Here is a 26,400-nt window from a genome sequence, read left to right on the forward strand (position 1 = left end):
AAATGGTGCTTCCATTCCCAGCTTTCCAAGAAATCTCCATACTGCTTTCCAAATTGGTTGCACCAATTTGCAGTCCCACCAACAATGTACAAGTGTACCCTTTTCCTCACATCCTTGCCAGCACTTGTTGTTGTTTGACTTCATAATGGCTGCCAATCTTACTGGAGTGAGATGATATCTTAGGGTGGTTTTGATTTGCATTTCTCTGACTGCTAGTGATGGTGAGCATTTTTTCATGTACTTGTTGATTGATTGTATGTCCTCCTCTGAGAAGTGTCTGTTTAGGTCCTTGGCCCATTTGTTGATTGGGTTATTTGTTATCTTATTGTCTAATTTTTTGAGTTCTTTATATACTCTGGATATTAGGGCTCTATCTGAAGTGTGAGGAGTAAAGATTTGTTCCCATGATGTAGACTCCCTATTTACCTCTCTTATTGTTTCTTTTGCTGAGAAAAAACTTTTTAGTTTGAGCAAGTCCCATTTGTTGATTCTAGATATTAATTCTTGTGCTATGGGTGTCCTATTGAGGAATTTGGAGCCTGACCCCACAGTATGTAGGTCGTAGCCAACTTTTTCTTCTATCAGATGCCATGTCTCTGGTTTGATATCAAGCTCCTTGATCCATTTTGAGTTAACTTTTGTGCATGGCGAGAGAAAGGGATTCAGTTTCATTTTGTTGCATATGGATTTCCAGTTTTCCCAGCACCATTTGTTGAAGATACTATCCTTCCTCCATTGCATGCTTTGAGCCCCTTTATCAAATATAAGATAGTTGTAGTTTTGTGGGTTGGTTTCTGTGTCCTCTATTCTGTACCATTGGTCCACCCGCCTGTTTTGGTACCAATACCATGCTGTTTTTGTTACTATTGCTCTGTAGTATAGTTTGAAGTCTGGTATCGCTATACCACCTGATTCACACTTCCTGCTTAGAATTGTTTTTGCTATTCTGGGTCTTTTATTTTTCCATATGAATTTCATGATTGCTTTCTCTATTTCTACAAGAAATGCCATTGGGATTTTGATTGGCATTGCATTAAACCTATAGAGAACTTTTGGTAATATCACCATTTTGATGATGTTAGTTCTGCCTATCCATGAACAGGGTATATTTTTTCATCTTCTAAGATCTTCTTCAATTTCTCCCTTTAGGGTTCTGTAGTTTTCATTGTATAAGTCTTTTACCTCTTTTGTTAGGTTGATTCCCAAGTATTTTATTATTTTTGAGGATATTGTGAATGGAGTAGTTGTCCTCATTTCCATTTCAGAGGGTTTGTCGCTGATATACAGGAATGCCTTTGATTTATGCGTGTTGATTTTATATCCTGCCACTTTGCTGAATTCATTTATTAGCTCTAATAGTTTCTTTGTAGACCCTTTTGGGTCTGCTAGGTATAGAATCATGTCATCTGCAAATAGTGATAATTTAAGTTCTTCTTTTCCTATTTTTATGCCTTTAATTTCTTTCATCTGTCTAATTGCTCTGGCCAGTGTTTCGAGAACTATGTTGAACAGAAGTGGTGAGAGAGGGCATCCCTGTCTTGTTCCAGATTTTAGAGGGAATGCCTTCAATTTTTCTCCATTCAGAATGATGCTAGCCTGGGGCATAGCATAGATTGCTTTTAAAATGTTGAGGTATGTTCCTGTTATCCCTATTTTTTCGAGAGTTTTAAACAAAAAGGGATGCTGTACTTTGTCGAATGCTTTTTCCGCATCTATCGAGATGATCATATGGTTCTTATTTTTAAGTCTATTGATGTGGTGGATAACATTTATTGATTTCCGTATATTGAACCAGCCTTGCATCCCAGGGATGAATCCTACTTGATCATGGTGTACAATTTTTTTGATATGTTTTTGTATCCGATTCGCCAGAATTTTATTGAGGATTTTTGCGTCTAGGTTCATTAGAATTATAGGTCTGTAGTTTTCTTTCTTTGAAGTGTCTTTGTCTGGTTTAGGAATCAGGGTGATGTTGGCCTCGTAGAATGAATTTGGAAGTTCTCCCTCTTTTTCTATTTCCTGAAATAGCTTGAAAAGTATTGGTATTAGTTCCTCTTTAAAGGTTTTGTAAAACTCTGCTGTATACCCATCCGGTCCTGGGCTTTTCTTAGATGGTAATCTTTTGATGGTTTCTTCTATTTCCTCAATTGATATTGGTCTGTTTAGGTTGTCTATATCCTCCTGTCTCAATCTGGGCAGATCATATGACTTAAGAAATTTATCGATGCCTTCACTATCTTCTATTTTATTGGAGTATAAGGATTCAAAATAATTTCTGATTATCTTCTGTATTTCTGAAGTGTCTGTTGTGATATTGCCTTTTTCATCCCATATGCTAGTAATTTGAGTTCTCTCTCTTCTTCTCTTCATTAGCAGGCTAAGGGTCTGTCGATCTTATTTATTTTTTCAAAGAACCAACTTTTAGTTTTATCAATTTTTTCAATTGTTTCTTTTGTTTCGATTTCATTAATTTCAGCTCTGATTTTAATTATTTCTTGCCTTCTACTTCTTTTGCTGTTGTTTTGCTCTTCTTTTTCGAGGAGTTTGAGATGAAGTATGAGATCATTTATTTGTTGGTTTTTTCTTTTTTTAAGGAATGAACTCCATGCAATGAATTTTCCTCTTAGAACTGCTTTCAATGTGTCCCATAGATTCCGATATGTTGTGTCTGTGTTTTCATTTATCTCTAAGAATTTTTTAATTTCCTCCTTTATGTCTTCTGTAACCCATTGATCATTCAGTAACCTATTGTTCATTCTCCAAGTGATGCATGATTTTTCCTTCCTTCTTTTATCGTTGATTTTCAGTTTCATTCCATTATGGTCAGATAAGATGCATGGTATTATCTCTACTCCTTTATATTGTCTAAGAGTTGCCCTGTGACATAATATATGATGTATTTTTGAGAAGGATCCATGTGCTGCTGAGCAAAAGTGTAACTGCTTGATGTTGGGTGGTATATTCTATATATGTCAATTAGGTCTAGGTAGTTAATTGTGTTATTGAGTTCTATAGTTTCCTTATTCAACTTTTGTTTGGAAGATATGTCCAGTGGTGAGAGAGGTGTGTTGAAGTCTCCCATGATTATTGTTTGGTGGTCTATTAGACTCTTGAACTTAAGAAGAGTTTGTTTGATGAACATAGCTGCACCATTGTTTGGGGCATATATATTTATGATTGTTATGTCTTGTTGGTGTATGGTTCCCTTGAGCAGTATGTAGTGTCCTTCTTTATCCCTTTTGATTAACTTTGGCTTGAAATCTATTTTATTTGATATGAGTATGGACACTCCTGCTTGTTTCCGAAGTCCATATGAGTGATATGATTTTTCCCAACCTTTCACCTTCAGTCTATGTATATCTTTTCCTATCAAATGTGTCTCCTGTAGGCAGCATATTGTTGGGTCATGTTTTGTGATCCATTCTACTAGCCTGTGTCTCTTAATTGGTGAGTTTAAGCCATTAATATTTAGGGTTATTATTGAGATATGGGTTGTTCTTTCAGCCATATTTGTTTATTTATGTTACTAAACATGGTTTATTTTCCTCTTTGATTATTTCCCCCCCTTTACTGTACTACCTCCCACTGTTGGTTTTCATTGTTATTTTCCATTTCCTCTTCCTGTAATGTTTTGCCGAGGATTTTTTGAAGAGATGGTTTTCTAGCTGCAAATTCTTTTAACTTTTGTTTATCGTGGAAGGTTTTAATTTCATCTTCCATCCGGAAGCTTAATTTTGCCAGATACACAATTCTTGGTTGGAACCCATTTTCTTTCAGTGTTTGAAATATGTTATTCCAGGATCTTCTAGCTTTCAGAGTCTGTGTTGAAAGATCAGCTGTTATCCTGATTGGTTTACCCCTAAATGTAATCTGCTTCCTTTCTCTTGTAGCTTTTAAAATTCTCTCCTTATTCTGTATGTTGGGCATCTTCATTATAATGTGTCTAGGTGTGGATCTCTTATGATTTTGCACATTCGGCGTCCTGTAGGCTTCTAGGATTTGGGATTCTGTCTCATTCTTCAAGTCTGGGAAGTTTTCTCGAATTATTTCATTGACTAGATTGCTCATTCCTTTGGTTTGGAGCTCTGTGCCTTCCTGTATCCCAGTGACTCTTAAGTTTGGTCTTTTAATGTTATCCCATATTTCTTAGATGTTCTGCTCATGGTTTCTTAACAGTCTTGCTGAGCTGTCTATGTTCTTTTCAAGTTGAAATACTTTGTCTTCATTGTCTGATGTTCTATCTTCTAAGTGTTCTACTCTGCTGGTAGTATTCTCAATTGAGTTTTTAAGTTGGTTTATTGCTTCCTGCCTTTCTAGGATTTCTGTTTGTTTGTTTTTTATAACCTCTATCTCCCTGTATAGTTGATGTTTTGCTTCCTGGATTTGTTTATGTATTTCATTGTGAAGAGATCTTTCATTGTCTGATTTTGCTGTCTAATGTCTTCCTTGAGACTCCAGATCATCTGAAGCATGTATCTCCTGAATTCTTTATCTGACATTCCATCTGCTGCAGATATTACCTCTTCTAACGTTGAGTTGACCTGCATTGCTTGTGGCCCTTTCTTTCCTTGTCTCTTCATACTGTTCGCATTTATTTCTGCTTACTGAGACTGTTTAATTATTGATTTTTCCCCCTATATATTTGTATTACTCTTGTATAGTTGCAAAGTCTCCCGCGCAGGCGCGGGCAGGGGCTGTGCTCCTCCTCCAATTGGGGCACTGTGCCTACCACATCGGCAGGCCGCTGGGCCTGTTTTGCTGGTTGGTAGCAGGCGCGTTGGGCGGCTCTGCCACTCCCAGGTTGCTGGGCCTGACCTGCTGGTGGGTTGCAGGTCCGGCTACCTTGCAGGCGCGGGGGGAGGGCGCACACCTATTTGTATTTAGACAGTTACGTGAAATGGAGGACGTAATGCTTGGGATGAAAGTTGGGGGGAAGGGGAAGGTAGGTGCTCTTGAAAAGAAAGAAGGAGAGGGAGATAGATAGCATAGAAGAGAATGGAAAGAGCAGTAAAACTTGGAAGGGGAGAGAGAGAGGGAAAAGGGAGAGAAAAAATTAAAATGAAATAGGAAATAAAATTAGGTCTTAGAGATCCATTTTCTTCTCTTCTCGTAGGCAAAGCTGTGCCCTCCGGGCTGAGTTTTGCCCTCAATGTGTCAACAGCAATCCCTGTAAGGCGGTTCCTGGGAGTCTCTCAATCCTGTTGGTCCAGAGCCGTTTCACTTCTACGGCCCCTCCTCCCCTTCCTCCTGCCAGCCATCCAGGTCCTGCTCACTGGAGGCAGTTCCCCAAGGATTTGGTTACACTTTCAGCCCCACCGAGTGCTCTATTTCCCTAACTACTGAGCACTCTCGCTGTCATTCATCTAAGCCCCAGTGCTGTGGAGCTGTGGTCTGGGAGTCAATTGTTTAATTTTTCTGGACCCCTTTGGTGGGCACACCTTCGGAATCTGGCAGCTAAGACCATTGGTGTCGCTGCTGGTGGTAATAGGAGTTGGGGGTTGAGGATCCCCTCTACTTCCCTCAGCCCCTACAGTCACAACCACTCTGCTGGCGATAGGAGGAGTTGGGGGTCTGGAGTGTCCTCTGTTTCCCTCCGCCCCTACCGTCACCCCTCTCAGTTCGCGGTTGGGGGATTTGGGGGTGGGGAGTCTTCTCTGCTTCCCTCTGCCCCTACAGTCACGCCCTCCTCACTGGCAGTAGGGGGAGTTGGGGGTCGAGAGTCCTTTGGCCCTTACGGTCACGCCCACGGAGAGATTTTGAAGTTTCCCGGTTGTTTGTATCTGGCGTGGGTGGGAGTCACACACCTGCTAAAGTAGATTCCGCTGGGAAGGAATCTCTTTGGCCGAACTTTGGTGACTTCCCCTCTCTGCTATGGCGGGCCCCTGGCTCCTTGCCGGAGTGTCCAAAGGGAGGGGTGGAACTGGCTTGTCTCTTGTCTGACACAATCTCTGGTTTTAGTTCCCAGTTCGCTATTTCGTAAAGGGTTGGTTAGATTCCCTTCACGCTGTCTCGGGGTGGGGGGGAGCCATTCGCCGGGTGGGCGGGGCCGTTAGTAGAGCCAGGAGGGCACGGGCTGCCTGCTGGGCCAGGCCGGACACTTCTCGCTGCGCCAGGCCGCCGGGGGCTGCCTGTAGAGTCGGTCAGCTGCGGCTGCGTGGCTAAGATCCGGGCGGGCGGGTGGCCGTTTGCTGAGCGAGAGCGGGGCCTCCCAGGTCGGCGGAATGGCGGGTGCCGTCTGCGGGTTCGGGCGGGCCGCGCTGCTCGGGGCCGCCGGCCGCTTTCTGAAGTGGCTGGTGGCCGCGGGATTGTACCTCTGCACCCGCCGGGGGGCCACCTGTAGAGCCGGGCAGCTGCGGCCGCGTGGCTACGAGCCTGGCAGGCGTGGTGGCTCTTCGCAGAGCGAGAGCAGGGCCTCCCCGGGACGGCGGGATGGCGGGTGCCGTCTGTGGGTTCAGGCGGGCCGCGCCGCTCTGGGCCGCCGGCCGCTTGCACAAGCGGCTGGTGGCTGCGGGAGTGGACCTCTGTGCCCGCGTGGCTGGCCAAGATCCACTTGTCTGGGACAAACTGACACTTCTAATAAACCTACCAATTCCCGGCAGGTCCCCTCTTAACGGAATTTTGCTAGAAGTTCCTCAGTAGGTAGACTGCCGCTGTTCCAGTGGGTCTTTCTGATCCCGTTAATGTGGAGACATTGGAATCGCTGCTTCCTCACCGGCAGCCATGTTGGATCCACCCCCCAGCTGGGTTTTATATTTTATTTTAACACAGAGTCTCACCAACTTGCTTAAGGCCTTGATAAGTTGCTGAAGCTGGCTTTGAACTTGTGATCCTTTTGCCTCAGCCTCCCAAGTTTCTGGGATCCTAGGTGTGAGCCACTGAGCCTAGCTCAGGATTTTTTTTTTTAAAGTGTTCTGTCTCTTTCTTCTCACAATTGCTTATCAATATTTGAAATACTTGGGCTGGGGTTGTGGTTCAGTGGTAGAGTGCTTGCCTAGAATGTGCGAGGCGCTGGGTTTGATCCTCAGCATCACATATAAGTAAATTAATTAATTAAGGTATTGTGTCCAACAACAACTAAAAAAAATTTTTTTAAATGTTCGAAATATTTAATTAAATTTCATGTTTAAATTCAGAAGTACAACTGGCATACTATGTGTGCAGTAGGGATAGAGAAACACAAGAAGCTCTTGGCAGACAAACCTTCAATGGATAGAGGCAGAAATATGTGAATATTCTAGAAAGAAGCCCACCAGCCAAGAGTCTGCAGTGGGCTGTAGGCATTGCACAGGGAATATAGAGTGTTGTTTCTCATCATTACAATATTCATGTTGTGTAGGAGTAATTTATTTTCAGCCAAACACATCATAATTCCGTTTTAATTCATGGTGTTCATTTGAATTTTGTTGGTTTTTAAATCTGGTTTGTGTTTAATTTGCAGCTATATTAGTTAGAGAAGAGTTATGAGCATAAGTTGGTTTAATTTGTCTATGTTTAAGTGAGATTCTAATAAAAAGAATTGAAATTAGCATCAGGGAGAGGAGTGGTTTTTAAAATTTTACTTAGGGGTTTATATATTATTTAAACACATATACATAAGTATACATGAACTAGGAAAGAACTGGTGAGAACTAATGTACAAGTAACATACACCCATTCTCAACATACTCCTGTATTTACATTTTCTGTTCCACTCCTATCTTTGACCTTCTGGCTTCCTTGCTCAAATGAACACTCAGTCTTATCGGGGCTTTAAGCTCTAAGTACTGGGGAGAAATAGTGTTAAGTAGTTTTGCAAGAAACTTGAGAAATAAACCAATCCCAAAGTCTTGCTGAGTAAAGGGAGAAGCCTAAACAGTTCATACATCTCATGTAGTCACTGACAGCACCAGAACCAAGCCTTTTCCACTCCAGTGCTCTTTTCCACCAACCTTGCATTTTTCTGGTATCTATTTATAGAAATAACTCTGTTGATAATCATTAAATTATGTTAAAAATGAATCTAATATCAATCCACCCTAAAAATTCCTGCAAAAGCTAAATTGATATATGTCCTTGAAAGAAGGATGAGATAGAGATTAAAAGACAGGCAATGTGTCCGATAACAAAATCCTTTCATTGCCAATTAATAGAAATGAATGTTAGCACTTGCCTTGGATCCTAAAGTCTTTTCATTACAGAATGATTTTTAGATCAAATGTTCATGTTCGCATCCGGAGCAAAACCAATAAGGAGATACTGAAATTTAGTTTTATGCAAGGTAATTTTGGAAGCACTATTATTATTTGTAGTTTAAATGCATTTTTTTTGAGTAACTTGGGCTCTGAAGCAGGAGGGCAGCAACTTGATAGGCCCTAAGCAACCTAGCAAGACACTCTCAAATTTTAAAACTTGAAAAAAAGTAGGGGCTGGGGTGGTGGATCAGTGGTAGAGCACTTGCCTAGCATGTGTGAGGCCCTGGGTTCAATTCTCGGCACCATATATAAATAAATAAAATGAATGTCTATTGACAACTAAAAATATATATTAAAAGAAAAAATATTTAAGAAATGGGAAGACACTAGGGATGTAACTCAGTGGTAAAGTGCTCTGGGGTTTAATCCTCAGTACAAAAAAAAGCTTTTGACTAACTTTTAGTTAGCTTCCCTCTCCCCAGTATAATGCATTCTCTATGATGTTTCCAGATTTATATGCTTTTCAAAGGTTTATTACAATTACCTTTCAAAACATAAATCTAATTCCATTTTTCTCTTCCGCACACACTGTTCATTTGGAAATGAACTGCCTCTGTCTCAGTGTCCCCTTTAGATAATTTGTGTCATAATCAGGCTGATGGAGGCCACCATCAGAGATTCTGTTCTGTAGGTCTGTGTTGGGATCTAAAACTCTGTATTTGTAGAAAATACAAGTTATTATTTCACGTACTTCAATTATTAAACTACTGATCTCTGAAATAATTTCTGGCATGGAAGCAAGGATGTCGGTGGTCAGATAATATCGGACTTATAAGGTAAAGCACAGCCATAGACTAAATCTTGAGAGTCAGTCTGAGGGAGGCCATGCTTGGGAAAGTTACTTTCATAAAAATGGCCTTTGCTATTATTTGGAAGGGAAGTGAGTATAAAAATGGTGTCATCTATGTTAGTCCATTGCCTGATGCTATAATAAAATGCCTGAGACTGGGATACTTGATAAAGAGTTCTATTTAGCTCACAGTTTTAGAGAATGAAAGTCCAGGATCAGGCAGCCCCATTTGTTTGGCTTCATGGCAGTTGGCATTACAACAGTGAGAATGTGTACAGAAGAGATTACATGGTGAGAAATGTGAAATATCTGATATCAGGAAATCAGAATGATTCAGGGTCCAGGCTCACTCTTTTTATAACAATACACTCTTGTGGGAAATAACTCATTCCATGAAACAAGCATTAATCCCTTCTAAGAGCAGTGCCCCCAGTTACCTCATTACTTCCCAGTAGACACTTTTAAGTTCACAGAAAAAAAATGAGTGAACATAAATAGATTTCTCATATACCCCTTCTCCACACACCTGATATAGCCTCCCTATTATCAACATCCCAATAATCTATTACAATTAGTTAAGCCACATTGACACATCATGATCACTCAAAGTCCATGGCTTACGAAAGGGTTCACTCATGGTGGTATAAGTTTTATGGGTTTAGATAATTTATAATGACAGGTATCTATCACTGTAGTACAATATAGAGAAGTTACTTTCCTAAAAATCTTCCTGTGCCCCACCTATTAACCCCTTCCTCCTCCCTAACCCTGGCAATCACTGATCATTCTGTTATTTCCATAGTTTTGCTTTTTCTATAACATTATGTGGTTGGAATCATATAGTATATCCTTTTTCTACTGACTTATTTCACTTAGTAATATGCATTTAAGTGTCCTCCATGTCTTTTCATGACTTGATATGATAGCACATTTCTTTTTAGTGTTGAAAATTACATGTCTGGCTGTACCACAATGTATTTATCCATTTAACTACTAGGGGACATCTTGGTTGCTTCTAAGTTTTGGCACTTCTGAATAAAGCTGCTATAAACATCCATGTGCAGGTTTTGTGAGGACATATTTTTATCTCCTTTGGATAAATAGCAAGGAGGACTATGACGGCTTGCCATATGGTAAGAGTATGTTCAGTGTGAAGAGACTAGTGTCAGTAGGTGGCTGTACCATTTTCATCCCCACCAGCCATGAGTTCCTGTTGCTACACATCCTCATCAGCATTTGGTGTTGTCAGTGTTCTGGATTGGGGCCATTCAAATAGGTGTGGAGTGTGTCTCTTTGTTCTACTTTGCAAAAAAAAAAAAAATTGGTGATGACAGATGATGCTTATTTAACATTTATATATCTCCTTTGGTGAAGTGGTTGTTAAGGTTTTTGGACCATTTTAAAATCAAGTTGTTTGTTTTCTTACTATTGAGGTTTTAGAGTTCTTTGTGTATTTTGGATAATAGTCCTTTATCTGTTGTTTTATTTGTTTTGTTTTTTTATAATGATTTTCTCCTACTCTCCTAATCTCCCAGTCTGTGGCTTCTATCTTTATTCTCTTGACACTGTCTAAAATGCAAAACATTTTAATTTCAGTGAGGGACAACTTAGCAATTCTTTCTTTCTGCTGTAGGCATTGTTTATGTCTTCTCTTATTAAGCTTTTTCATTTCATTTTTTTCTCTTTTATGGATTTTATATCTCTTTTCTGGTTTTTATATCTCTTTATTCTGTCTTTATACATGTTCTCTATTTCTCGCTGCCACCTGTTTTACTGTTGAAGAAACTAGAACTTCTACTCATATCTTAAGTGATTAATATTAAGCATTTAACATGATCTAAAAGTTACAAATAAAAATTGGGGGATCTTTTTTATTCTCAATATAGTAAGGACTTTAGTTCCCTGTACCTACCTATTGAATACCCTTCTCCCATCAAGTTATTTTTGAATTTATCTTTTTAAAAACACACAAAGGATCTCTTTTTAAATAATCCATAGTTAATTCAATTTAGCAAAATAATTTACTAATGTTTCATATTGTCACTGTTTATTGATCCCATTACTTTCTTCACAGTTCATTTTCTTTTTTGTTAATACATATCCTTAATAGTTTTTGTGGTGAGTGTTGATGAATAGTAATCCTTTTAATCTTTGGAAGTGCCATTAGTTCTTTCTTTGGAATAACAGTTTAGCCAGGGATATAATTCTAAGTTACTTCCTTCAAAACTTTGCAGACAAACCTATGGTACCTCTTGGCACCTGTTGTAGCTGATGAGAAGTTTGTTATTGCTTTACATGTAACTAGCTTTTCGTCTCTTTTTAAGAATTGCTTTTCATTCTTAATATTCTAGTGTGGATGTTTTATTTTTCTTGCCTCTGGAGTGTGCTTTTGATAGGAAGATTCCTGTCTTTATTTAATTCATGAATGTTGCTTCTTCACCATACTTTTCATTTCATTCTTATAGAACTTCTGTCAGATATGGAGGTCCTGGCTATTCAACCTATTTTTTACATTTCATAAGTACTTTTTCCAGTATTGTATTCTTATTTTTCTTAACTCTATCTCTGTGAGCAACATTCTTGGTGAGTTACTGAGAATTTTTCCAACTAATTTCATCTTCATTCACGTCCAGACTACCATTTATATCATCATCTGTGTTAGTTCAATTTTTTATGCATATTCTTTTTCTATTGCTGTGTAAATAATTACTACAAATGAATAGTCTATTTCAACGCACATTTATTATTACAATTTTGGAGTATTAGGAGCATAGCTTACCTGATTAGGTCAGGCCCTCTAAGGATAATTTCCCTTAGGTTTAATCCATAGTCAACTGATTTGGGGCCTTAATTACATCTGTATTGTCCTTTCACTGCTTCCATATAATGTGATCTAATCACAAGCACGATGTCTTATTATAGTCACAGTTCTTGCCCACACTCAAAGGGTAGGGATTATATTGGTCATATATACCAGGGGTGGGAACCTTAGTAATTATCAAAAATTGTGACTACCATGTTTTGCTTCAATTTCCCCTCCAATAAGCTGCATATATATATATATATATATATATATATATATATATACACACACACACACAAACACACATACACATATATGTATATATAACTTTTGACATATATGTGAGATATATACATATTATATGGTGTCATGATATATGTATCATGATATATATCATGACACTATAATTAAAGTATATGACATATGTAAAATATATATAAATATATATAATGACACTAATATTTTAAAAAGATTAACCTTTTTATCATTCCTCCAGGTTTTATTGCAAACAAAACTCCTATAATATTTGTGTGCCATGCCGGAACTCATGCTTTCATTTTTCTTGCATAAATTCTTATGAGTGAGTTGGCTGTAGTGTATGGTAAGTGTGTGTTTAACTTCTTAAAAACTGTCAAATTGTTTTCTAAAGTTGTATCATTTACATTCCAACCAACATTGCATGAGCATTCTAATTGCTCTGTATCTATACCAATACCAAGGATGGTCAATCGTTTTAAGTTTTGCCATTGTGATATTGTGTGTAGTGCTTTTAATTTGCAGTTCCTTAAGACTAATGATTTTGAGCATCTCTTTACGTTCTTTTTTGTTGTCTGTATATCATCCTTCCTTGGCAAAAAGTCAGTTAAAATTGGTTGCTTTGTTGTTTATGAGAATTGTGTTTGTTGTTTATTCGAATTTATTTAGTTTTAAGAGTTCCTCATAATATGCTGTCACAAGTTTTTGGCTTCTCTGTTTCTCTTCCCTTATTCTGGGATTCCCATTACACAGATGTTAGCCTGCTTCATGCTGTTTCCCAGTTTAACTTACTTTTTCCAGCATTTCCCCCTGGTTTCATTTTGCGTCCTCAAGTTCCCTCACTGGTTTTTTAGTGTCTAGTCTGTAGGTGATTCTACTTACTGGAATTTTCCCAGCTCAGATATTATGATTTTTCTCTCTAGAATTTGGATTTGGGTTTTTGGTATATTTTTTCTTTGTTTCCTTATCATGTTTAAGTTTTTCTCCAGTTTTGTGAACACATGGAGTAGATTTATAGTAGGTTTTTAAACATTTTGTCTACTAGTACTGTCATCTCTCTTTTATTTTAATATTTATTTTTTAGTTGTAGTTGGACTACTATTTGTTTATTTTTATGTGGTGCTAAGAATCGAACCCAGGGCCTTGCATGTTCAAGGTGAGCACTCTAATACTGAACCCCAGCCCATTTGTGTCATTCTAAATCTGTTTCTTTAAAGAAATGATGGTGGTCCTCGTCGTCTTCTCCTCCTCCTCCTCCTCCTCCTCCTCCTCCTCCTCCTCCTCCTCCTCCTCTTCCTCCTCCTCCTCTTCCTCCTCCTTCTTCTTCTTCTTCCTCTGATGGGCCATATTTTCCTGCTTCTTTGGATTATTTTTTGGGGTATGGGAGGTTTGGTTTTATACATTTTGGATTTATCTTGTTCAATAAGAGATTCCTATATTTCTTAATCCATGTTGACCTTTGCTCTGAGATGTAGTTAATTTCTTTAAAAACAGTTTGATCTTGTTGGACTGGGATTCAGTTAATTTCTTTAAAAATGTTTGTTGTTTTTCAGGCTTGACTTAGAGCTTTGGTAGGTAGACCAGGACAGCCATTACTGTAGGGATATTGTTGCCCCTCTAAGAGGGAGTAGCCTTCTGTGGATCCTCCTCTGTGCCCACAGGTCAGGAGCTCTTTCCACCCTGGTGGTGGGAGGAAATACTATCCCTAGCCTTTGGTGAGATCTAAGGATTGTTCTGCTTGCTTCTGTTTGCCTCCACCATTTCTTCACTCACATGACTCAGTTAAAGTATTCAGGGGATCGCTCTGGGCTTACTCTCTGCATAGCTCTATCCTTTCCTTTCTCTGCCCCATGAATTCCAGCTGCCTTGGCCTCTGCTGATTCTTAACTCAGGGGACAGCCAAGCTTTGCTTGGGCTTTCTCTCCCGGCTCTGCCACTGGATACTCTCACCTGCTGTAAGCTAGAGCAACCATAGGGATCACTTTGTATTTTATCTCTGAGATCACTGTCCTGTATTTTGTTGAATGTTCCTCATTTTGGCTTGTCTGATGTTTTCCTTATGGTTACGCTGGGACTGTGCATTTGGGGGAGGTGCTAGTTAGCCTTTTGACACTGTGCCCCAAATACCCAATGAGAACAACTTAAAGGAGGAAAAATTTAGTTTGGCCCATGGCTTCAGAGGTTCAGTTCATGGTAGGCCATCTTCATGGCTCTGAGCCCAAGGCAAGGCAGGACATCATGGCACAGGACATGGCAGAGGAACACAGCTCATCTCATGGTGAAGAAGCAGAGAGCTGGGAAGGGGCCGTAGAGAAGATGACTCCTTCCAGGGCATGCTTCCAGCAACCCACCTCCTCCTGCCATGCCCCACCAGCCTACAGTTACTAGTCCATTCATGTTAGGATGGAGTTGAGTACAGCGCTCATAATCCAATCATTTTACCTCCTAACATTCCTGCATTAACACAGGAGATTTGGGGGGACAGCTCATATCCAAACCACAATGGGGGAGGAAGACCACAGAGGTGAAATGCCATTCTCACCACATAGTATCAAGGACACAGGTTACCATCACAGCTCATCGCTGATAATGATTACCTGGTGAGGGGATGCTGGCCAGGTTTCCCCACTGTGGTTACATTCCTCTCAATGTTTGCACATAGTACACTTTGGGATCAAGTCACCAAGCACAACCAACACACAAAGGACAGGGAAAGAAGCCCCACTCCTTTGAAGGTGGAGAGTCTACATATATTATTTGAGAATTTTTTATATAGATTTGTTTATTCTCAGTTTTTATTCACTTATTACTCAATGATTTATTGATATGAATGTGGACTCATGGGTATTTATTATGTTCTGTGAATTATGACCCAAAACTCAAATTTCTCTAGCTTTGTCCATTGCAAACTTTTTCAGGACAGCTTCCATGTGTCTTTGACATGCTGCATCTTTTGATAACTTACTTACTGTGTTAGTACTTCCTCACTTTTTGGAAGTATAACATGTTCCAGGCTTATGTTGTCTATTCTCTGCTCCATCCCTAGAATCAATCATTTCTCCAAGGAACTGTGGTTCCCTTATTCAGTAGCAATGTTAGACAGCAAGATCTGGGTCCTGGAAGTCCATCAGCTCTTTAAAAGCAAATTTATTGAATTATGGGATCCTACATAAAAATTCATAATGACTTCCTGTGGTTATACAAATTTTAATGTATAATGATGATCACCATTAGAATATCTAAAGTGGCATTATGAAAAGAAATATTTTAAAGTAATGAGATTAAGCAATTGAGGATATATGCACTTAATTATAAATTAATTCAATAATAGGGTTGCTTCCCAAATATCTGGTAATCAATTTTAATTAGTTGCATAGTATATGCACTGTGTTGATTTTGAAATAAAAACTAGACTTTTAAAGTAAATGATACTTAAACATTAACTGATTTTAATTGAAAATAATAAAGTGTTTGAGTTTTATAGTTACATTAAATGAGAGTCATTATAGAACAGGGTATTTTTAAGTTAATAATGATTGATTTGAAACCCCAAATTAACTTCTGTACTCATTAAATAATGTGCTTCAAACCTGTTTTGCTTTTACCATTTTTTTTGGTACCAGGGATTGAACTCAGGGGCACTCAACCACTGAGCCACATCCCCAGCCCTATTTTGTGTTTTATTTAGAGACAGAGGGTCTCACTGAGTTGCTTAGTGCCTCGCCATTGCTGAGGCTGGCTTCCAGCCTCAAGATCCTATTGTTTCAGCCTCCCAATCCGCTGGGATTATAGGCATGTGCCACCACACCCGGCTTCTTTTACCATTTTTTCATATCTTGTTCTACATCCTTTGGTGCTATCTATGGTCACAAGCCTCCTTTATACTTTTGATACATTAATAATTAGTTCTAACCCCACACTAGGCCATTGCCCTGTCAAATTCCACAAGGAAGATACAGAGAACTTATCAGGAAATCCAAAGCAGAAAGGGAACATTTGCTAATATTGCCCAGCATCTGGAACAATTTATCTCTAAAAAAGAGATGTGTTTGAATATGTTTATCCCCACTCAGATTTCTTTAGCATGGCCTCACTTACTTTCAGATATTGTTTTTGTCCCCACTAAGTGCCTTGATTTCCTGGTCAGTCATTTCTCCCCATTCTCTCTCTTGATGCTTCAGAACCATTAGTATTTGTCTTCGTTTTCAACCCTTTACTACAGTTCAGTCTGACTGTACTTAATATATCTTCTTTTATTGCACTGGGTTCTTTGGTTATTTGTTAAATTTTCCTAACAAGTGAAGTTACTTGAAGCTTGTAATTTATAAAATTCACCTTTTTAGCAACCCCAGTTCTTAGTATTCTTAGTCTTCTATTAGCTGTACTATTACTTCTAATAATTACTGGATACTTATTGAACATAACTGATATTCAAATAGATGACAGTGATATGTTGCTCACTGATTAGAGCAAAAGTAAATATTAAATTCAATATTTGAGTTAGAAATCATGGTTCTTGTTATTGTAATCGTTCCATTTTTTTTTAACTTTAAGGCATCTAAGGCATCATTTACTTTCTGAAATTAAATACTGATTTAAAATATTTTCATTTTTTGACCTGTATATTATTTTTTCAGGACTGCAGTAACAAAGCCCAAAACTCGGCAATTCAAAACAACAGAAATAAGATTCTCTCACCATTCTGGAGGCTGAAACCAAGGTGTCGGTAAGGCAACGTTTCCAAAATCTGTGCATGCCTGTCTTAGTTTCTGGTGGTGGCTGGCAACATTTGTCTTCCTGGGCTTGAAACTACATCACTCAGTCCCTGCCTCTGAGGTCACGTGGCTTTATTTCCTTTATGTCTCTGGGTTTCTCTGCATCCTCTCCTCCTCTCACAAGGACACAAGTCATATTGGATTTAGAACGAATTTGACATGACTTCATCTTAACCAACTACTTCTGCAAAGATCCCATATTTCATGTAAGGTCACATTCTCAGTTGCTGAATGGACATGAGTTTTGCTGTGACACTATTCATCAAGTAAGGACCTCTATTACCACTTCTCTTTTTTCCCCTCTGCTTATATATCTCCTTTTTACAACTTTAATCAGTGGCAAGATAAGCAAGGTACTGGTTGCATTCTTATTTGCTCTTGATGACCTCTTACAAATCATTCCTTGTTACATTTTTTTTCAGCACTCAGAAGATGTAAAATCATCAATAACTCATGACAATACATTATTTATTTTAAACATGCTTATTAGTCAAGCTTCATGTCTTTTTTTGGGGGGGGGGCTTTTAGCTTGTCTTCTTTAATTAGCCTGCTTTTTGTGCTTGCTTGAATTTTAAAGACCAGTCAATGCATTTTTCATGACTTTAAATACATTTTTGTTTCATTTTCAAGAAGACTTTTTAAGATGGAAAATATCTCTATCAACCTATTCTTTTCTCATCTTTAAAACAACTGGAAATCCTACTTGTTTTAATTTTTGATGCAGACATTTATGGTCACCTAGCAAAGAGCTGGCTTTGAACAACAAAGTCCAGTGAGAGAATGTGAGATGTACACAATATATCATCAAAATGACAATGCTATTCCTGTATCAAGGTGAAGAATGGGTCTGTCTCTTACTAATTTTCAATATTCCCTTATTTGTCTCTTACTAATATTCTAGGCTAAAAATAGACATCTGAGTCTCTCCAGGTGAACTATTTGTGCAAACTTTTAAAGAAGTAGACAAGACCAATGTGAGCAATGGACTGGCAGGGAGTTAGTTAGGACAGATGTAGTTGAAGCTGTTGGCACAGTGACAACACAGAGGACCAACTGTGCAAGGACCCAGAAAGCGTGTCCCCCAACCATACCCACCAGGAAAAGGAAGTCTAGAAGAACTACTCCCTTCATCCTTTCCTCCTCCCTCACGTCCTTGGACTGACAAACACCTTCTCATCTGGATGCATCCTAATTACTTTTCCCCATCTGTATTGTATCAACTTGATAATGCTTGTCAGTTATCTATTGCTGCATAAAAAATCATCTCAAAGCTTCCTGGCTTAAAATAAAAATAAATGCATGATTTTACTATTCCTGTGGGCCAGGAATTCAGGAGCAGTTTAGCTGGCTGTCTCTGGCCCAGGGTCCTTTGTGAGATTCAGTTAGAATATTGGCTTGGAACTACAGTCATCTGAAAGCTTGACTAGACCTGGTGTCAACACTTCTAGGATGACTGATGCTGCTAGTACAATACAATTGAAACACGATGTCATGTTTCCAGCAGGTACAATACACAACAACCTTAGGAGGACAGACCACAGAAAAGATGTAGTAAAATAATCAGGAAGTCATGAATTTTAAGTATTTTCCTTTTGTTTTAATATAATTTCATTTTAATTTTAATATAATTTTGTTTAATTATGAGTGTGTAATTTAATTTTAAACAATATCTGTCTTACAATCAGTTTGCCAAATTCCTGAAAATTCACCAATAAACTCAAATGGGCTGGTATGAGTTGCCTCCTGCCACATTCCTTGACCTTAGGCTTAGCCATGTGACTTGCTGTGGGCAATGAGGATTAATAAACATGACACAGAGAAATGCTTGCAGGTTATTCTTTACTTTTTTGCTCCTCTCTTTTAAATATGGAAGCATTTCTGGGCTGCTCTGTTGAAGGATGAGACAGTGAAGCAGAACTGAGTGGTCCACTTGTCTCAGTCAAGGTCACCTGGACTAGTAGTCCAGCAGATGACCCTAGAAATGCAGAAGCCCAGCCAAGATCAGAGAAGAGTCCAGCCAAGACTAGACGAACCAATCACATGACCCACAGATTCATGAGTTAAATAAACGCTTAGGCCCTGCCCCCTCCCCAACATGTAATTATGTGAAGGAGGTAATCTCAGAGATTATCTTCTTGTGGTCACTATTGATAACCACTTCAGTTTGGGGATAGGAACACTTACATTCTTCAGTCTTTCAAGGCTTAGATACAGGGATTTTAGTCAAATCAGACTGCAAGTTAGAGAGTAAGCTTCCTTAGCATAGTCTTGATTCCTTTCAACTCGTAGACTTACCCTAGCCTCAGTTTGTCTTTTTAAGAGTGGTCAAAAGGGAGACAGTGAACATTAATATTTTGTATTTTTCTTACCATTTTTGCCAATCCTATGTTCCTATCATGTGCCTTCCAAGACATGGCACATGTGAAATTGTGATCCATTGTTTTGCCACCACATGATCATGACTAGCCTTCTAGTTTCTAATTACAAAGCCTGTACCCCCTACTGTTTGTCCCCATTAAGCCAATGCTGCATTTTTAGATACTTAAATATGTAACTTCTGATCTTTTATCTCTCTCTCTCACACAGTGTATGTGCACAGCTTAGAGGTAGGGAGTTCAGAGCTAATATTCTAGCTCCATATTTTCAGAATCCACCTCTCAAGGCCATCAGCCCTAGCGGTGGCTCCATACATGTTCTTGGGCCACTGGACTTGGGCTGAATTGAACCACCAGCTTTCCTGGATCTCCGGCTTGCAAACAACAGGCCATAAGGGCCTTCGTAATGATGCTAGCCAACTCCAATAATAAATCTCTCTTCTGTTTCTTGGGATAACCCTAATACTCTGTCCTAGGGACAAGATTCTCATTATTTCGATGCCTGTGTCCTCTAATTGTAAACATTTCTCCCAACTCTTTTGTGGGGTGTATAGTCCAGGTAGAATCCTTATTCAGTTGTTGGATTCCCTTTCTATACCCTTACCTTAGTTGACTTTTGGCTTGGATTGCATTTTATATGAACTAAGTTAAGGTTTACAAAAAAACTTTCAAGTATGTCTTTCAATGAGGAAAGGATAGACCCAAAGACCCAATGTATGATTTAGTTGATGCTATAAGGCAGAATTCTTTTTGATAGTTATTATTATTTTGATAGTTTTTCATGCTCTTCAAAAACAGGAAACATATATAGGAAGAATCGGAGTCCAGTATTAATAAAGAGGACTGGGAGTATTTCTGGAAACAATGTATTTCTGTCTTAGCTCAAAGGAAATTCATACTGAGGCACTGACAGAAACTGTCCATAGTGTAATATAAACAATAAACAATAATAAAACAATGCAAAACAAAATACACTTAAGTATGCCAGAAATTAAAGAGACTCCTTTAATCCTCAGCTCTGTTAAGAATTTATGCACCTTTTAGAATGGACTATTGTATAGATGATTTGTGTTAAATTTTTTTTTTTCTGAGAAAGTGATTACCAGGAATAAACATAAATTTAATAATAAATATGCCTGTCAAGCTACCTTCATTTGCTCCTGTAGAATTACCAGCACAGGAGATTTGATAGATGCCCAGTGTACCTGTTTTACATAACTAAATGATGAAGTATACACAGATCAAATAGAAACGTAAGCCAGATGATGGTGCAATTGGTTGTGTGCAATTGGTGGTTGAAATTGTACTTAAGCACAGCAATCTGGTTTCTGCCTATTTGCCAATCCTTCCCCATTACTCTGCTCCAACTACAATGACCTATATATTTGCAGTTATCTATACATACCATAGTCTCATACTTCTGGGTGTCTGTAAACACTATTCCTTTGCCTCTACCACCATTTTTCTCCTTCACCTTGTTCCTACTCATCCTTTGGATGACAGTGTTGCCAACTTTCCTAAGAAGCCACATCTGAACCCCAACACTCTTCCTATCTCCCTACTGCAGCATGTTGCAGCATAATGTATTATAGTGGCCTTTCTTTGCCTAGTAAGCTACTAGAGTGAGGATGGTCTTGTTCATAGTTGTAGCCCAACACTTAGCACAGTACATGATATTCAGCAGTTCAATGACTAATAAAGTAAATTGAATGCTACAATGACCATCCCAATCCCTTTCCAGAACTTACTAATGATTTAGAAAGCAGAAAACAAATTTAAATCAGTTTTACAGATGACATAAAGTGGGATAATATAATCAAAATTCAAAGAAGCAAATATTCAAAAAGAATTCAACAGGCTGGAAACCAATGAGGTAAATTCTAGAGAGAAATGTAAAGTTCTGCATTTGTTCATACTGTTCAGTGGGTTTCAAAGTGTAGCCTGAACTAATGTTGGAAAAATATAATTAAAAACAAAACCTCTTGCCAACCCAGAAAACCTTTATACAAAGACAGAAGAGAAAGTTTTTAAAAAATTGTTTTTTATTGAATAAGCATTAGACTAGAATGCTATGCACATTACAAGCAATTCACTGATTGCCAAGACAGAAATCTCCCCTTTATATAGCTAAACAGATACAATCGATTACATACTTCTCAAATGATATAGCTAGTTTCTAAGAGGACTCATTAGCACCATTTGTCACAAAGTTCATTCTAAATTGGTAATTTTAATGACCATCTGTGTATGTTAATTGTTCAAGGGAAAAATAGATTTCTCATGTATTTATGACAGGAGGTAGAGTTGCAATTTGGAGCCAGGTGTCCTTCAAAGTTAGGCTTCTATCTGTCCAAGAAACCAGGAGCCAGGGGTACTTTTCCTTGTTTAAATTTCAACGGGATGGATACCAGGTTCTTGAGGAAGCATTCCTGGGTTGTAAAACTGGCAAGAGGCTAATTTAGCTTTCAGAAGGATTTACATACATTTCAAACAAGCGCAGACTTTTTTTTTTTTTTTTTTTTTAAGAAGTTTTACACATACCTGTAATCCCAGCAACTCTGGAGACTAAAGTGGGAGGATCTTGAGTTCAAGGCCATCATAGGTTTAAAAGAAAAAAATTACTCTCAGTTGGGGGACATAGTTCACTGGTAGAGCATTTGCCTACTTGTAATGTCTAATGAGTTCAATTCTCAGAAGTACAGAAGAAAAAAAAGAAGGCTTAAAAGGAAGGGTGCCTGTGTGTGCACACCTGTTTGCTCATTGGTGGCAGGGCAAGAGTAGGGGAGATACATCTTTCTTTTTGCACTGGGGAGAATTAAGTGGTTTTCTTTCTTTCTTTTTTTAAAAAAAATATATTTAGTTATATACGGATACAATATCTTTGTTTATTTATTTTTATATGGTGCTGAGGATAGAATCCAGTGCCTCACATGTGCGAGGCAAGCGCTTTGCCACTGAGCCACAACCCCGGTCCTAAAGTATTTTTTTATTTCTAATTTATATTTATCCTTATGTGATTATCAGCATCACTTAGGAATTTTAGTTAGAGGTACAAATTCTCAGATACCAGTTGAGCAACTGGGGTTTTAGATAAGTTCCCACATGAAGCTAATGTTGCCTAAATATTGAGAATTACTGGAAAGGACTGTTAGTACCAGGCCATGTAAAAAGAAAAGACAAAGGATTTGGTATTTTGCCAAAGTGTATACTGTACAAACCACTCTCAATTTTGGTGTTTTAAAATTATATATTATTTCTTGGTAAAGCAACATTATTTGCAATGCTCTAGCTTCTTGTTTCATTAGTACAAAATTATCCTATTCAAATAACAAAGTTTGTGCAAAATGGGAAAAAAAAGGATTTAATTTTACTTGAATTAATGGTTATCTCTAATTTGTGTAAGTAGTCATCTGCTCTGCCAGCATGTTACCTTCAATTAATTGTCAAGAAATTAAGGTATCTATAATAAAAATGTTATGAGCCTGTTTAGCCAACAGTCAAATCTCAATGACTTGCACAGAAAGGGAATAAAAGCAATTTTTAAAAAATAAATGTGCTTGTTTAGCTTTAGAGTTAATTCTCTAATCTATTAAGAATTGCCTGATCATTACTTGATTAATAAACCAAGAAAAGCTAGAAAAGTCAAAGTCCAGAAAATTGTGCAGTTTTCTTAGATGGACTTCAGTTCACCTGGTTCTCTTATGGGGACCAAATCTTCTATCAGTTTCCCAATTTTGAATGTAAACTGGAAATCCCTGAAGATATGCTTAAAGACAAATTGCAGTGAAAACTGCAAGAATCAGGGCAGGGAGAGAAGAGAGTACTTTGGTGCATGAGTTCATGTGAGTAGTTGGGGAGCGAGTCCTGTTCCCTGTTGGCAGGGGCCAGAGCCTGCCACAACCTCATAGAAGGCAGCTTTGGAGACCCAGTTGAATTTTTAGGCATGGGGCCAAAAAGTTTGAGAAAAGTCTTAGTAACTCAAATTTGGTACATTCTTGAAAGCAGCCCTAAATAATGTTCATGGATTTGTCATTTTATGATCTACAGTCTTATGGAAATGTCTTCTTGAATTCCTCATTAGAAATCTTCTTATTACATTGAGCCTACCTTCTTCATCCACAGTCTATCCATCGAGGGCCATTTTGCAAGATTTGGTTAAAGACAAGATACAGTATAATTAATGCTATGGATTTTCCTCCCTAAAGGCTTTCAAGAAAGCTTTTGCTTAAGAAGAGTAAACAAATCCCCGCTCCCCCCCCCTTTTTTTTTTACCTTCTTTGGCTTCATTAAAGGGAATCACAAAATTTCAAACCAAACTTTAAAGATAAAGTAATGTCTTTAATGACTACAGCTCCAAATGTAAAATGATTTTTACTCAAAAATAGGGAGCTAATACTCTTCCATATAGCATAAGGGAATAAAACCAAGTGGACATAACTCAAAGACTCCACCATACCTATTATTATTAACATTATTTTGCTAGGAATTACACACAGCTTCTACAGAAATACAACAAAACTGCCCAAGATTAGTTTTCTTTCTAGATTTCTAAGTTGTGTGCATTAAAAAAAAAAGTGAACATAAAATAGTCATAAAACAAGAATCAAATATGTACAAGAAGCATTAACAAGACATTAGCCTATGCATGGGAGTTCTTTTTTTTTCCCTCAGAACACAATGATGTTCCTGAAGACACAAATCTTGTTTAATCATTTTTGTTTCTTCTGTAAAACCAAGTACTGTCTTAGGCCTTACGCATTCGTTAAGATTATGTGTGAGTGTGTGTATGAGATATATATATGGCGGGGGACAGAGGGATACGTTTTTAAGTAAGTTCTAGTCCAGTGCCTGGATTTCTTGGACCAAAAGGCACCATCTGCAAGGCTTCTGTGAAATAAAATGTGTAAAAACTATATAGTTCCAGACATACATGTTAAAATTCGGTCACCAGGCACACTAACCCTTAGAAGTTGCCTCTTTGGCCTCAGCTATCCAAATCAGTGTGTGGACCCTTCTTGGCTGTTTTTCAAAGCGGTCAGAAGCAGTCTTCTGAGAGGACGACTTAAGTCTGGAATGTCTATTCAAATTCTTACAGATCAAATAACCTCTTTAATGAACAGCAAACTTGGGTTGTAGCTGGGTTGTTGCTGGGAAGTGCAAAGGCATTGGGGCTGGCCAGAACAGATGGCGCCCAAGTTTCAGACAAGGCCAGGAGCCCAGAGCTACTTGTCAGACAAAGCCAAGCAGGCCCAGGTTCGTGGTGCGAGCAAGGCTAGCCCCGGGCCGCAGCTGTCCCTCCAACACCGGGAGTCCCGGCCGGACCGTTTCCTACCCATTGCGACCAAAGGCCCGCTTCAGCGCGTCCACGAAGCGCTCATACTGACCCAGGATGGGGCTCTCCCTCTCGATGTAGGGGACCACCCACTCCTCCGCCGGCCCAGAGAGGCGGCTGATTACAAATGCCACCTTTAGGGTGTCATTTGAAAATCTGGTCTCGAAGAAGTTCACGTAAGATGCTGCTTGGATCAGAAAGTCGGGGAGCCGGGCGGGGTCGCCGTTAAACGTCTCGGGAAAAACCACCGGGCAGGTGGGCGGACGCACCTGGGCCAGCAAGTTGGCTTTCTCGCACAGCAGGCGCCGCACCTGGTCCATGAGCTCGTTGTTTTCCCTGCGCAGAGCATGGTTCTGGGTCAGCAGATCCTGCATCATGACTGCCAAAGCGTCCATCCCAGGAAAGCCTCGGTAGGCCTCACTCCCTGCCGGGCTCCGATCCCGCCGCCGCGTCGCCGGAAGTGAGTCCTCGGGGGTGTGTCCTGCCGGCAGCACGGAATGCACTCCGCGGAATCAGATCGGGCCTAGGCTTTAGGACGGCGAGGAAAGGTCTCCGGGGCTAGTGGAGGGGGAAGTGGGAGTCGAGGACGCTGGAAGCAGCGCACGGGAGCAAGAGGAGGAAATCTGGGGAGCTGGGGAACGAATCCTTTGGCCCTAGGGCCGCGCTCGGCGGAAGGATCTGACTGCGTGGCGGAGTACTCTTACTTCCTGCATTCTCCGGAAGCGGGGCGGGTCCGCAGATGCTTAAAGGGAAAGGCAGTCCCACAGTGGAGTGAGGCTGCGGTTTCCCGCTTGCGCCCGGTGATACGTAGTAGTCATAATAGTTATGACATTCGTTCGTTGCTCTGAGGTTTTATTTGTTTTTCCCAAGGCCTCCCAGCTACAAGAGGGAAATTCCAGCGAAGCCCTCTGTGCTTACTTAGACTATTCCCAGGGCTCCCACTCTGACTGGGGGACTCCAGAAAGATTGTGCAGAAGCACAAGGAGTTGCTGTCATTTACAGAGTGCCCCTTCCGTGCCCATCTCATTTAAACGTCCCGATTCTATGAAGTTAATGCTGATTTTCTAATTCAAAAGGCCGCTCTGTAGTATATAAATGTGCTGGGGATGAAAAGTCAGTGGAACGTTGGGAGAGTGCCAGATCTTTCAAGATAAACTTTGGCTTCAAGTGGTGGGCAGGGACCGCAGATGGGGAAGAAAATACATTCAGCTGAACGCTGTCGGTGTTTCTATTAATAAAAAGAACGTAATGGCATTTGGTCCAGTCCAGCCACCACTGCAGACGCTGGCAGTGAGCACTGGCTCTACTGTTATAAGGCTTGTCTGACTTTCTTCCCGCCCAGCCAGTCTCAAATTTTTCCATCAGTGTGATGAGTTAGGTAAAGAAACTTTAAAGTGTGTGTAGGGGGTGTCTGCATTCAGAAATTTAAACGACAACCAGCTATAATTTTACTGGACAGACTACCAAGAACCAACTCTCAGGTGTTCAGGACTCTAGTTCTTTGTCTTCCTATATTCAAACAGGAGATACTCAAAAGTTGACCTTGTGGACCGTCTCTTGTCAGAAATACCCATGGTGGAATTTTGGGAAGAAAATTATTGGAGGGGATATTAATGTGTAGTTCAGGGGCTCAGAAATGCAAATAGTATTTCTTGAAAAAATTTACTTTAAAGATGATTTTTAGCTTTTGAGAGATGAAAACTTTCTGCTAGAATTTTTTTGGACATTTATGTGCATATGGCCGTTTTAATTCTGGTTTTTAATTAATTATTTTTTTCCACACAATACATTTGTTTGTTTGTTTGTTTTTATTTATATGTAGAGCTGAGGATCAAAGCC

The 26,400-nt window shown here is 39.3% G+C and overlaps 3 protein-coding genes across 3 annotated transcripts in view; 2 read left to right on the forward strand and 1 right to left on the reverse strand.

Annotated features, from left to right (window-relative positions):
- Nucleotides 1-26,400, forward strand: part of ZBTB14 (zinc finger and BTB domain containing 14) — a 138,107-nt gene that overhangs the window by 23,796 nt on the left and 87,911 nt on the right. Inside the window, exon 4 of the transcript XR_014018350.1 lies at nt 16,717-16,805. The gene's annotated coding sequence lies outside the window, so the exon portion shown is untranslated. The remainder of the gene's footprint in view (nt 1-16,716; nt 16,806-26,400) is intronic.
- Nucleotides 1-26,400, forward strand: part of AKAIN1 (A-kinase anchor inhibitor 1) — a 139,114-nt gene that overhangs the window by 23,792 nt on the left and 88,922 nt on the right. The window contains exon 4 of the mRNA XM_081263339.1: nt 16,717-16,805. Within this exon, the coding sequence (XP_081119465.1) occupies nt 16,717-16,805 (89 nt within the window). The remainder of the gene's footprint in view (nt 1-16,716; nt 16,806-26,400) is intronic.
- LOC308631780 (protein LDOC1-like) lies at nt 21,277-25,218 on the reverse strand. The gene has a single exon (XM_081263263.1). The coding sequence runs from the start codon at nt 24,954-24,956 to the stop codon at nt 24,558-24,560; it is 399 nt and encodes a 132-aa protein (XP_081119389.1). The 5' UTR covers nt 24,957-25,218; the 3' UTR covers nt 21,277-24,557.

Source organism: Spermophilus citellus (genome assembly GCF_964194105.1).
Source record: "Spermophilus citellus genome assembly, chromosome: 12".
In the NCBI taxonomy this organism is placed as follows: Eukaryota; Metazoa; Chordata; class Mammalia; order Rodentia; family Sciuridae; genus Spermophilus; species Spermophilus citellus.